Here is a 14,280-nt window from a genome sequence, read left to right as displayed (position 1 = left end):
AGTGATGAAGAAAAAAAAAAGAAAACATTGTGATGCCTTTTTGAAATTATTTCACCACATATGTTTAAAATGAGCATTTAAAAATACATCCATCGTCATGTCTTTCATTATGGTTGTGAACGATGAGCAAAATTCCCCAAAATGTGCATTTCCCCTTTAAAAGGGTGATATGATTTTTTTACTACATTTAAAACACTTCCTTGTGGTCTACAAAACATGTAATGGTGTTTTTTTGGTCAAAACGCTGCATAGATTATGTTTTACAGACCCTTTCCAAGTCGCCTTATCACCGTCTCTTCAGGATGCGTCGTTTTGTGGGTGGTTTTATTTCCGTGGCTCCACTTTGACAGCGTCTTCTACCCGTCATATTTGTTGTAGTTTTTAGTGCTTAGTCTACTAAAATATATAAGTTAGAACTGTACGCTACTTTATATTAGAAATGGCAAAAGCAGAAGATCAATGCCCCACACAAGAGGATAGAGAAAAAGAAGGAGCTTTTTCAATACGGCGCGGACTACAACGGCGGACGCCCGCACATTTTCGGGATTTATGCAAATCCCAAATACACAACAGCAAGTACCAATAGGTAAGAAAAGTTGGTTTTGCATAATGTTGCGAAACAAAACGCCAGATAATATGTCTCCAGAAAGGTGTCATTCCTTATAAACACACCATAATAATATCTATATGTTGAAACCAGTGATGGGCAAGCTACTTGGAAAATGTAGTAAGCTAAGCTACAAATTACTCTTGATTAAATGTAGCTAAGCTTCAGGGTAAGCTATACCCGGAGAATTGTAGCAAGCTACACTTCAAGTTACACAGCAAAAGTAGTCCGCTACATCAAAGCTACATTTAACGACATTTATACCTATGGTCCCACATGTATAACATCAATGTTAATGTAACTGAGACTGTACCTAATGCATTGAAGTGGCTCCAAGTGACTTTCCTGACTTGTTCATGTCAATGATTTGTTTTTTTAGATCTGTGCTGAGTTTTTTGACTTTCCCATTGTCGCATTTGTAACCGAGTCTAATGACTGCATCACATGAGCCCTATTTAATTGGGCTCAGAGAAGTCAACAGGTGTCGACAATCATAATCACTCACATGAAGTTAAGAGGCCATGCCATGAAGCTAATTTGATTTGATTGTAACTTTTCTACATCACCAAAATTGATAATGCATGTTGCTGTATGTATACTTCTGACCCAAGCAGATTTTGTCACATTTTCAGTAGACCCATAATAAATTCATAAAAGAACCAAACTTCATGAATGTTTTTTGTGACAAACGAGTATGTGATAAAATCACTCTATCACAAAAAAATAAGAGTTGTTGAAATTATTGGAAACTCAAGACAGCAATAGCATTATGTTCTTCACAAGTGTATGTCAACTTTTGACCACGACTGTATATTGTGGCAAATGCAGGAAACAACATTGTTTCTCTGAGGTCTAAGACTGCCAACATGAGAATGCACATATCACAACAACTGCACTTTAACAGTGTGCCCAAGAAGACATGAAAACCACGCCCATTCTGCTGAGTGTGAGCATGGTCCTAGTGCCCGCCATGGTCAATCCAATTGCTATCAGAGAGTGCCGCACGCAAAGCTGCTTTAAGCGACCGGTGAAAATGGTTCACATAAGCCATTAGCTTGGGGGTGGCAGGCCGTAGTGCGGTGCACCTGCACACCCAAGGACTGTGCCAACGCTGACCAAAGCTCCGACACAAACTGGGATCCCCTGTCGGAGGTTATATCTGACGGCGTGCCAAAACACGCAACCCAGGCTGACATAAACGCACGGGCAATGTCCACAGAGGCAGGGGAGGAAAGAGGAACCGCTTCTGGCCATCTGGTGGTGCGATCCACCATGGTGAGCAAGTGCGTATAACCCTGCGGCGTGGACTTAGTTGGTGGACCTAGGTGACCAAGGTGGACCTTGGCGCGCTGACATGCCACTCATGTGGCTGCCCACTGCCTAAAAGCCTTCCTCAGGCCAGCCCAAACAACTTGGCACCAACCGACTTGACGGAAGCTCGAACGCCAGGGTGCGAGAGGGAGTGGATTGTGTCAAAAACCAGGCGGCACCAGTCCACTGGGACTACTGGCCAGGAAAACTCAAGACAGCCATGACATTATGTCCTTCACAACTGTATGTAAACTTTTGACCACGACTGTGTGTATGTATATATATATATATATATATATATATATATATATATATATATATATATATATATATATATATATATATATATATATATATATATATATATATATATATATATATATATATATATGAGCAGGCGAATAATAACACTCTTCTGAGGACAAAAAATTACATATTCTGGATAGACAAGACAGATGGTTTAGAGGGGGATTGAGGGAAGCCATTTAAGTTAAAGTAGAAAAACTATTTCTGAACAGAGGGGGCAGCACCACTTATCTTACACATACAATGCTGTGCTTTCAACCCTAAGAGATAAAATAATTTAGCCTAACAGGACATAGACACATTTGCTTTCGATGTAACCTTGACCGTTTATACACTGTACAACCAAATGTCATTTTACAATACAGCTGTCATTTTGCACAACAACAGAGCGAAACCATTCTTGTCTGGGTATGCACCCTCTTGTAGATGATAAATACTTTTGGATTAGGCTCTCAGACTAGAGCCGTTCCTTCTAGGTCTGTGAACATGAACGGATGAGAGACGAAACGTCTTTTAAGACAAGTCCAGATAAACAGTTTGAAAACTATGATTTGATATAATTTTTTAAACATTGGACAGTCATACTTTTAGCTATTTAGCTGTGTGCATATAATCCTTCTGTTGTGCTGTTTATCTTCTCCCTTTAAGTATATATATATATATATATATATATATATATATATATATATATATATATATATATATATATATATATATATATATATATATATATATATATATATATATATATATATATATATATATGATAAATGATAAATGGGTTATACTTGTATAGCGCTTTTCTACCTTCAAGGTACTCAGAGCGCTTTGACAGTATTTCCACATTCACCCATTCACACACACATTCACACACTGATGGCGGGAGCTGCCATGCAAGGCGCTAACCAGCAGCCATCAGGAGCAAGGGTGAAGTGTCTTGCCCAAGGACACAACGGACGTGACTAAGATGGTAGAAGTTGGGGATTGAACCCCAGTAACCAGCAACACTCCGATTGCTGACACGGCCACTCTACCAACTTCGCCACGCCGTCCCGTCGTATATATATATATATATACAAATATATATATATATATATATATATATATATATATATATATATATATATATATATATATATATATATATATATATATATATATATATATATACTGTATATATATTATCCAACTACTTTACAGAGTGGACATTAGCATGCCTCAATTAGCATAACATAAGGCCACATTCACCTTAAGGAAACCATATCCTCTTTTGGCTGTTGTAATGCTTTGACCAATAACTGAGCGTCTTTAAGCTAAAGTCAAGGTGACTGGCTGTCACACAACAAATACTGACTAACTGGCATTTTCACTGTCTGAAAACACCTCTAGATGGCACATGAAGTCTGGCTGCTGGCCGCATGACCACATGGTCAAACACACAAATCTCTAGAGGTCAGCACAACCTCTCGGCCCCCTCAGCTCTTGTCATACCAGCGGGAGAGACTACTTGGCTGACCTTGGTCTACTGAACAGTATGTTGGCTTAGTTACAGAATGTGTTTTTGGCACACAGCTTATAACACATCACTGCTTCCAAGTTTTAGTGGCTATAGACAGGAGTGACGTCAAGCCAGGGGACACTCCCAGTTGTTCTTCTGTTTTCAGGATTAAAATGTCAACAGACACTTAGAATGAAGCAGCAGCACTTTTCCCTGTATGAAATGATGATACAGAGCAAGTGTAGCAGTAAGCCATGATCACGGTACTGTACGTACCTCGGAAAAAGTATAAGTCCATTCCTGTAGTGGGTAGTTGTTCAACTGCCTCTAATACAGAACTAGCAAGACTACAATTTATCGTTTAGTTCAAAAGCAGTCAACATCCCTTTTCCAACATTCCCACCAACTAGCAAATGCCAGTTGTCATGACGTGGACTATGGTGTCTATTTTTTCCCGGAATGCAAGCAAACCAGACTGGACATTGGATGAAGGTAAAGACATATTTTAATTCTAACAAAGTACAAACAAAAGGGTACAAACAAAAGGCGCACACAAGGCGGAAATACAAACTTGGCTATGAAAACAAAAAGCTAGCACAAAGACAACTATGGACATGAAACAAATAAACACGTACTGTGACAAAAAAGAACAGCATAAACTATGAACAAGCAATGAACGTCAGTAACCATGGCATGAAGTGAGCAATGTCGCCAGGCCGATTCCCTGGCAACTGTCGGCGTAAATAGTCGTGACATCATTAACACAGGTGCGTGAGTCCAAATGTGAAACATTGACAAAGCAAGGGAGTGAAAACAGGAACTAAAAGTGTCCAAAAACCAACAGAACATAGCCAAACAAAACATGATCAAAAGACATGACACCAGTGATCAGACCAAAACATCTGGTGTTACTCGCGAACACCAGCTTATAGATAGAGATCGAGATTAAATTGTTTTTCCCAATAATGGGATCAAAGAAAGTGAGTGTGAAGGACTATTATCAATCAATCAATCAACGTTTGCATATATAGCCCTTAATCACAAATGTATCAAAGAATATTAAAGAACTGCCAAAAACCTGACTGAGCGTGTAGCTAGCTAGCTAACTTGTTGAAGCACTTGGTGCGTACCACTGCTAGTCTGCACCATGCGGAAGCAGAATGAGTTGATAAAGCCAGCTAAGACCGTTGAAATAATATCTAAACAATGCACATTTATCCATGAAAATAAAAAAGAAGCTGCTAATGGTGTATTTGACGAAGAAGCAGCTTGAAGGAGAGTCCGTTGAAGTCTGCTCTTCAATTACTACATTACTATGCATCATAATGAAGACACCTTCTCACTGCCACATCACCCCCATCCTCCAGCAACTCCACTGGCTCCCCGTACAGTACAGGATCAATTACAAACTCCTTCTGTGCACCTTCATGGCCATCCACAACCTGTCTGATCTCCTGCACGTCACCATCCCCACTCGTTCCCTCAGATCCTCCTCCTCCATCCACCTCTCTGTGCCCCCTGCCCGCCTCATCACTATGGGGGTCAGATCCTTCAGTCGCTCTGCTCTCTAGCTCTGGAACAATCTACCACTTGACCTCCGTAACTGCGGCTCTCTGCCCACCTTCAAATCTAAACTCAAAATACACCCGTTCCGGTCTGCCTACTCCGTCTAACTCACCAAATACCCTTGCCCTATTTTTATTCTATTGTTTTGTTTATTTATATGCCTTGGTTTAATTGTATTTTCTATTGTTGTAAAGCGACCTTTCGGTTTCCTGAAAGGCGCTATGAAATTAAATGTATTATTATTATAATTTATAAAGATGCCATAGTTGTTCATTTTAGTTTGTCATTCAATATTTCTTATCTAAAGTTAGTTTTTCTTTAGAAAAAGCACGCTACATGGTAAATTTGTGTTGTTTTGGGTCTGCAAAGCACTGATTGATTATAATTCATTTTAATGGGCTACTCTGTTTTGAAATTCTAGTTTTTCAAGGTACAACCTGTGCCACATAACCAAATAAACTTGTATCATGAGGTAACGGTGTACTTTCAATGTACTGCACAGTTCAGCATATAGTCTGTGTTGAGGGAAACTGAAATAACACAGAGACACACATCACCTCCATGCTAATTAAGAATTACATGTTCATTCCTCAAAGTCAAGGTCATGGGACCCAATTCCATTACCTCCGGGATTGCTAGTCTGCTGTTATGTTTAGCCTGTCAACAAACATCTTGTATTTATTGCTTTGAACTGCGCCTTTAATTGGCAAATGGAATGGAATATTTAGACCAAAGCACATTGTTGTCACAATGCTTTACTGTGATCAAATATCGGCCGCGATAAGGTATGAAACATTAATGCAACAATGTGATAAATTGATTGATGAACATTATAACCATATTTGAATATAGAGCGTTGGCGGACAAAGGAGGGCAATGAAGGAGGGGAAAATGAAGAATTAAAGGAAGAGGTGGTGAGGGTGCAGGGTCAGAGAAAACAGGAGATTAGATGGTAGAAGGAGTGCGAGAGACAATGATAAAGAGGGGGATATGGGGGGCAGAGAAAGATGAATGTGCCTTACCAATCCATTTGTCATTCCCGTACCAGGACAGATTGCCTTTACTGCTGTCGTAGTATCCAATCTTCTTATAGCTTCCCCCTATGAAAAAAAGAGAGAGTTATACATAGCTCGAGTGTAACTGGCTCACATTTTAATTCTTCATCGGTCAGACTTACTCGTCACTCTGTTTGCCAGTTTTTTCCAATCTTGTTTTTTTCAGTGTTTATTTTAAGTTTACCGTGCCACTAAATATCCTTAAACAGACTATTAACAAAATTGTTTTGGGGGCCACATTTCCAGGGAACTAATGACCAGGAGGACTGTTATTCTTATCTTGTATATCCCTGAGAATCTGTTTATATATATATGGGGCATTCTACAAAATTAATTAAAAGTGCTGTCCCTTAACCAGAAAAAGGGTTTAACAAATTACCAACTCCAAAACCAGTGAAGTTGGCACGTTGTGTAAATCGTAAATAAAAACAGAATACAATGATTTGCAAATCCTTTTCAACCAATATTCAATTGAACACACTGCAAAGACAAGATACATAACGTTCAAACTGGTAAACGTTGTTGTTTTTTGCGAATATTAGCTCATTTGGAATTTGATGCCTGCAACATGTTTCAAAAAAGCTGGCACAAGTGGCAAAAAAGACTGAAAAAGTTGAGGAATGCTCATCAAACACTTATGTGGAACATCCCACAGGTGAACAGGCTCGTTGGGAACAGGTAGGTGCCATGGTTATAAAAGCAGCTTCCATGAAATGCTCAGTCATTCACAAACAAGGATGGGACGAGGGTCACCACTTTGTGAACAAATGCGTGAGCAAATTGTCTAACAGTTTAAGAACAACATTTGTCAACCAGCTATTGCAAGGAATTTAGGGATTTCACCATCTAAGGTCTGTAATATCATCAAAAGGTTCAGAGAATCTGGAGAAATCACTGCACGTAACATTGAATGCCTGTGACCTTGGATCCCTCAGGCGGTACTGCATCAAAAAGTGACATCAGTGTGTAAAGGATATCACCACATGGGCTCAAGAACACTTTAGAAAACCACTGTCAGTAACTACAGTTGGTCGCTACATCTGTAAGTGCAAGTTAAAACTACTATGCAAAGCGAAAGCCATTTATCAACAACACCCAGAAACTCTGCCGGCTTCGCTGAGCCCGAGCTCATCTAAGATGGACTGATGCAAAGTGGAAAAGTGTTCTGTGGTTTTATGAGTCCACATTTCAAATTGTTTTTTGGAAACTGTGGACGTCGTGTACTCCGGACCAAAGAGGAAAGGAACGATCCGGATTGTTCTAGGAGAAAAGTTCAAAAGCCAGCATCTGTGATGGTATGGGGGTGTAACTGGCTCACATTTTAATTCTTCATCGGTCAGACTTACTCGTCACTCTGTTTGCCAGTTTTTTCCAATCTTGTTTTTTTCAGTGTTTATTTTAAGTTTACCGTGCCACTAAATATCCTTAAACAGACTATTCAACCAAATTGTTTTGGGGGCCATATTTCCAGGGAACTAATGACCAGGAGGACTGTTATTCTTATCTTGTATATCCCTGAGAATCTGTTTATATATATGGGGCATTCTACAAAATTAAATAAAAGTGCTGTCCCTTAACCAGAAAAAGGGTTTAACAAATTACCAACTCCAAAACCAGTGAAGTTGGCACGTTGTGTAAATCGTCAATAAAAACAAAATACAATGATTTGCAAATCCTTTTCAACCAATATTCAATTGAACACACTGCAAAGACAAGATACTTAACGTTCAAACTGGTAAACGTTGTTGTTTTTTGCAAATATTAGCTCATTTGGAATTTGATGCTTGCAACATGTTTCAAAAAAGCTGGCACGAGTGGCAAAAAAGACTGAGAAAGTTGAGGAATGCTCATCAAACACTTATGTGGAACATCCCACAGGTGAACAGGCTCGTTGGGAACAGGTGTGTGCCATGATTGGGTATAAAAGCGGCTTCCATGAAATGCTCAGTCATTCACAAACAAGGATGGGGTGAGGGTCACAACTTTGTGAACAAATGTGTGAGCATATTGTCCAACAGTTTAAGAACAACATTTGTCAACCAGCTATTGCAAATAATTTAGGGATTTCACCATCTAAGGTCTGTAATATCATCAAAAGGTTCAGAGAATCTGGAGAAATCACTGCACGTAACATTGAATGCCTGTGACCTTGGATCCCTCAGGCCGTACTGCATCAAGAAGTGACATCAGTGTGTAAAGGATATCACCACATGGGCTCAGGAACACTTCAGAAAACCACTGTCAGTAACTACAGTTGGTCGCTACATCTGTAAGTGCAAGTTAAAACTACTATGCAAAGCGAAACTCCGCCGGCTTTGCTGGGCCCGTGCTCATCTAAGATGGACTGATGCAAAGTGGAAAAGTGTTCTGTGGTTTTATGAGTCCACATTTCAAATTGTTTTTTGGAAACTGTGGACGTTGTGTCCCCCGGACCAAAGAGGAAAGGAACCATCAGGATTGTTCTAGGAGCAAAATGTTCAAAAGCCAGCATCTGTGATGGTATGGGTGTGTATTAGTGCCCAAGGCATGGGTAACTTACACATCTGTGAAGGCACCATTAATGCTGAAAGATATATACTGGTTTTGGTGCAACAAATGTTGCCATCCAAGTAACGTTATCATGGCTGCCCCTGCTTATTTCAGCAAGACAATGCCAAGCCACGTGTTACAACAGCATGGCTTCATAGTAAAAGAGTGTGGGTGCTAGACTGGCCTGCCTGTAGTCCAGACCTGTCTCCCATTAAAAATGTGTGGCGCATTATGAAGCCTAAAATACCACAGCAAGAATGGGAAATAATTCCACCTGAAAAGCTTCAAAATTTGGTCTCCTCAGTTCCCAAATGTTTACTGAGTGTTGTTAAAAGGAAAGGCCATGTAACACTCTTTTAGATTGTGTTGCTGCCATTAAATTCTAAGTTAATGATTATTTGCAAAAAAAAAAGTTTCTCAGTTCGAACGTTAAATATCTTGTCTTTGCAGTCTATTCAATTGAATATGATAATGATAAATGGGTTATACTTGTATGGCGCTTTTCTACCTTCAAGGTACTCAAAGCGCTTTGACAGTATTTCCACATTCACCATTAACACACACATTCACACACTGATGGAGTTGAAAAGGATTTGCATATCATTGTATTCTGTTTTTATTTACGAATTACACAACGTGCCAACTTCACTGGTTTTGTATTAAGTATTCACACATGATTTTTTACTGAGATAATATTATGACCTCTTTAAACCCAGGGCATAAACTGAGATAAATACATACAAAATCATCATTTATAGGTTACTTTCTATTTAGAAGTAGCTGTCCCCAATCCTGACCCCTAAATTTAAATTCAGGAAAATACAGCTTAAAACATTTTTTAGGTTTGTTTCAATGGTGTAATTTAAAATACCTTTATGATTAAGTTTAAACAGAAGCTGAAAGACTTTTATTTATTTTTAAAATTAAAAACTGTGCTCAAAAAAATCACGTCCCGAGTTTTTATGTCACGACCGAAACACAAGAGTTTTAGAGCCATGGCTGATTCTAGATTTAAGCCACACTCCTACATTTTTGACCAGCAAGTGACATTGCGTTTCTGCCCTCCATGGCTGCATGGTTAGTAACTTAATCCCATAGTTTTTAAATAAATGTGCTCCAAAGTCTGAAAATCAGTGTGTACTGTCACTGACCGAACAGTTTTTCTCTTCAATTATGTAACCATTATCAGATTTTATGCAACATATTTTTTTTTTATGAGTGAACAACTCTTCAAATATGTGTTTGCTAGCATCATTTATTATGGTCCAAACTTGCTATAATCGTCACACCCAAAACATATGATAATGTTTTGCTTGTGACATGCTCATTTCGGAAATGGAAAGAAGTTTGATCCTACCATTTGAAATAATTGTGTTCAAAAATGAGTGATTATCTTCAAAAATCATTGTTTCATTTAAAACAAATACGTTTTTTTTAATGAACTGCTAGTTTCTATCTTTAATTGTAAAATTCAGGTAGAAAAGATCAAGACACCAACGTGCCACAACCAAATAAAAAAAGTAGAAAACAAAGATTGAGAGAATACGAAGAAAATAGTGAAGGCTGACCCAGTTAAACACCAAGAATACTTGAAGAAGGAATTAGAAAGGAATAAGAAAGAAAAAAAGAAGGAAAGTTGAACATAATCAATGATTTAACGGCCAGGGAGCAAAGAATAGCTAACCCTAGCCCTGGAGGTCAAAGACTACATTTACACTGCAGGCCAAAATGGACCAAATCCAATTTTTTCAAAATTGGATTTTTTCCAGCTGAGTGTGTAGAATATAAGTAAAATGTCATCTTTATCAGACTCCAGCATGTGGCCCCGATGTGGGCTTGAAGTCACTTACATGTGCAGTTTGATAAAGTGAAAACAAAAAAAGTTGACCGGATTCCCTAAATGAACAAAGAAGTCACTACTACAGGAGAAAACATGGACGCCACAGATCAGTATTAGTGGGGTTTTGCCGTGACTGCTGTGTGGAGGAAATAGTCAGGTGATGAAAAACAACTGAGGGAAGTAGAAGAAAGTTGAATAAAGGAAAGTGATCGTGCTGCTCACACGAATGTCCTAGCTCGACCCAAAGATTACATAAAAGTCGCAAACAGGTCACATTGCCTGCAGTCCCATTTGAAAATATCAGATTCCAAACAGATTTTGGACTACCTCCTGATGTGGCCCAATATGATGCACATCAGATTTAAAGCACTCTGGAGTAATTAGACAGCCAAACATATCCAATCTGTGTCACTTGAAACAAAACATCTGATTTAGTGTCTAGTGTAAACAAAGCTAAAGTAATAGGGCTGTGGATCTTTGGGCTACCACACAATTTGATTCAATTCGATTCTTGGAGGTAACTATTCGATTGAGAATCGATTCTCGATTCAAAATCAATACTTTTTAATAACATTGGATGCCAGTTCTATGATTAACTACATTCCTCCATAAAATAAATAACAGCTCTGATCAATTGATATATTACTTAAAAGAAAACTACCGGTAGTATTGTTTAATAAAATGCTTCCCAAACATTAATAACGTCAAATACAAATAAGGCAACAAGAGAAGTTTATAACACTTAAATATATATATATATATATATATATATATATATATATATATATATATATATATATATATATATATATATATATATATATATATATATATATATAAATAAACATATAAACAAACAGTGACGTAAAGAATGCAATGAATGTATAAACCAAACAATCCTTAGACACATGGCACAATAAAGGACAACATTTTTAGTGCCTCAGAGTCAGCGTTGACACTCCTTTGAGAACAATGATGTCCAAATTCTGATTAGAGAAAACTGTTGGTTTGAAAGTGGTGCAAAAAAAGTCAAACAAAAAATTTAAACTCTCAAAAGAGTGGAGGAGGTTTACGCCATCACCTATCGTCTGGCTACAATCACGTCCTGACATCTCTGTCTCAATGTTTGTCTACACAGAATAATTGGCCACTAACAAGTTGTTTTTCCACCAGGCAGTCAATCGACCCACTGGTATGCAAGACAATTGTTCACCAGCCACACTGACGACATAATCAATAAACACAACAAGCCACTCCTAGGGAACACACCCACCATGGACACAAATAGGGAAACTCAACACCTAAAGTTTATAACTCAAGAAGCCTTTTGGGATCTAAGGTGAAACTTTTTCAACAAACAAAAACAGTCCAGTTGCCGCGATTAAACTTTTGTGAATTACCATGACCTGGACCACTGACAATCTACACAGACATATTAAGCGCCAAAGCCAAGAATCCCACCTTAAGTCTGTGTACTTTTTTATGCAAATACCCCAACATGGGACCAAAGCAAGTTGCAAATTGCATCAAACTGTAGTGGGGTTGTGAAGTCATGACAGCGTGACATGTTGTGCCGTAAAGCGCTGGCTTGTGTAGTCAGCCAACTACACAACAGGCGCCTTTTTTCCCAAGATGGCGCTGCTGTAGTGGCTGCTATTGGCAGGAGCTCTGTGCTCTTGTGTCATCCTTTTGTGTTCCTGATGTTTCCCTCTTGTTTTCATGTGGGGTTTTTTTGCCTTTTGGTTCGGGACCAAAGGGTCCCGAACCACCCCTTGTCACACCCTTTGATGTGACAAGGGGTGGCACTTTCGTGACTTCTGCGGTGCTTTTTTGTGAACTTCTGGATCTGCCTCCCGGGAGCCTTTTGGCCATGGAGACCAGCTGCTGGGTCTCTGCCACACCAGAGTCCGTTTGGAGAGACTGTAGGAGGATGAAGAGACAGGGCTGCGGAGCTGGAGCTGAGCGCCAGGACGGACAAGCTTCAATGTCTTGGCTGAATCAGCAGGTATCGTACACCTCGGTCTCCTGATCCTCGCTCATCCATGCAGACTGGACACTGGCCGAGAGTTGGTGGGCGGCCGAGGGTGGAGTCGGCTCTCTTGGTTGCTTTGTTGGGTCTGCTCCTGTCTCTAGCCATGGGACTCCAACCCCGCAGACAATGGCGTGGAACACCGCAGAGGCCACCACAGTGTATATGTTTTTTGTTGTTGTTGTTGTTTTACTTTTGTGGCTGTGTATAGAAGTGGCTGGTTGCATCAGCTCTGCTCTTTTAATGTTTGTAATGTCCTTTGTGTTCTTTGATGTTTCCCTCTTACACACATGTTTATGTGTGCTATAGCTATGAGGGTTTTTTCCCCTTGGCCTCAGTCTGGACCCCCTCTCCAGGGGCACAGGCTTAGACTGAATATAATATAGTACAGCACTCTTGTGTGGCTACTGGTCCTGACCAAATATATATCAAAAGCCATGTCCGGCATAATCTGATGATTAAGTGTTAAAAAATTAATTTACATGTGCACACTTAAAAAGACGGCATGGTAAGTATCAGTCAAAATGTCCATGATAATGTATTGATGTGACATGTTTATATTTTGATGGTAAGTGCAGTGTAGTGTGATGATTGTCTTCAATAACCCCATTATGATAATGATATTTGATTCGAAAGAAGGGAGAAAACTGAGGCATACCTTGAAGCTGTTCAATTAGAGTCCAGGCCATCCGAGAACCTTGAGCATCAAATATTACATGACCCTGTAAGAAACAGGAAGATTTTAACACCCTACACACAATTATACATACATATATCCACACATACATATATTCGTTCATTAATACATACATACACGCACACATCGGTACTTACCCACATACATAGGTACCTACGCTCCCACATACATACACAAAGTTATTATAACTTATATGTATTGTTGCATTTGAAACAATGGTATTGTTGATAATTATTCCTGTCATATTTGTGCATATCTTATTTACTGATGCTGTTCTGTTGTTGTCGTGGTTGTTATTGTTATCATTACTGTTGTGTTTGTTGTTGTTGTCTCTCTGTCTTATCCCTCTCTTTTCTTTCTATCCCCTCCTGCTGTGGTCCAGCTGCGCCAAACAATAACATGAATCCATTTAATAAAGTCAGATACAAATAAGGCAACAAGTCTTTTGTATAGTAAATCTGTGTAGCAAATATGGGCATCTACATCAACAATATGATTTGCCTGAGTAGCTGGACAGGACAAAAAAAAAAAAAAGAACACCCCTTTCTATGCATTGTACTTTTCAACGCTCTATGTACAACCATCTAAAAAATATATCCCAGCCCTTTCTCACCCTCTACGAAAGAGGTGTCTTTCAACCGAGGGATACATACAAAAAAAAAGGGATTCAAAGTGATTATCTTTACGTGCTAAAACCAATCCAAAGTACAGTACTTAAGACATGTATTAGACCACCTCGCAAGGACAGTTTTCATAAACCTACTGTATTTAAAACTTGTAATATATAAAGCCCAAAACATTTGTATACATTTATTTGGCTAAAAACAAACTTACGCCACAAA

The 14,280-nt window shown here is 38.9% G+C and overlaps 1 protein-coding gene across 2 annotated transcripts in view; it reads right to left on the bottom strand.

Annotated features, from left to right (window-relative positions):
• The window catches only part of LOC133656006 (gamma-aminobutyric acid type B receptor subunit 1-like), a 507,931-nt gene that overhangs the window by 160,879 nt on the left and 332,772 nt on the right, over positions 1-14,280 (bottom strand). For both annotated transcript variants that reach the window (XM_062056726.1, XM_062056725.1), the window contains 2 exons: positions 13,400-13,463; positions 6,311-6,388 (listed from right to left, as the gene is read on the bottom strand). In XM_062056726.1, the coding sequence (XP_061912710.1) occupies positions 6,311-6,388; positions 13,400-13,463 (142 nt within the window). The remainder of the gene's footprint in view (positions 1-6,310; positions 6,389-13,399; positions 13,464-14,280) is intronic.

This window comes from Entelurus aequoreus, linkage group LG08 (assembly GCF_033978785.1).
Source record: "Entelurus aequoreus isolate RoL-2023_Sb linkage group LG08, RoL_Eaeq_v1.1, whole genome shotgun sequence".
Lineage (NCBI taxonomy): Eukaryota > Metazoa > Chordata > Actinopteri > Syngnathiformes > Syngnathidae > Entelurus > Entelurus aequoreus.
This window is presented reverse-complemented; position numbering and strand designations above follow the sequence as displayed.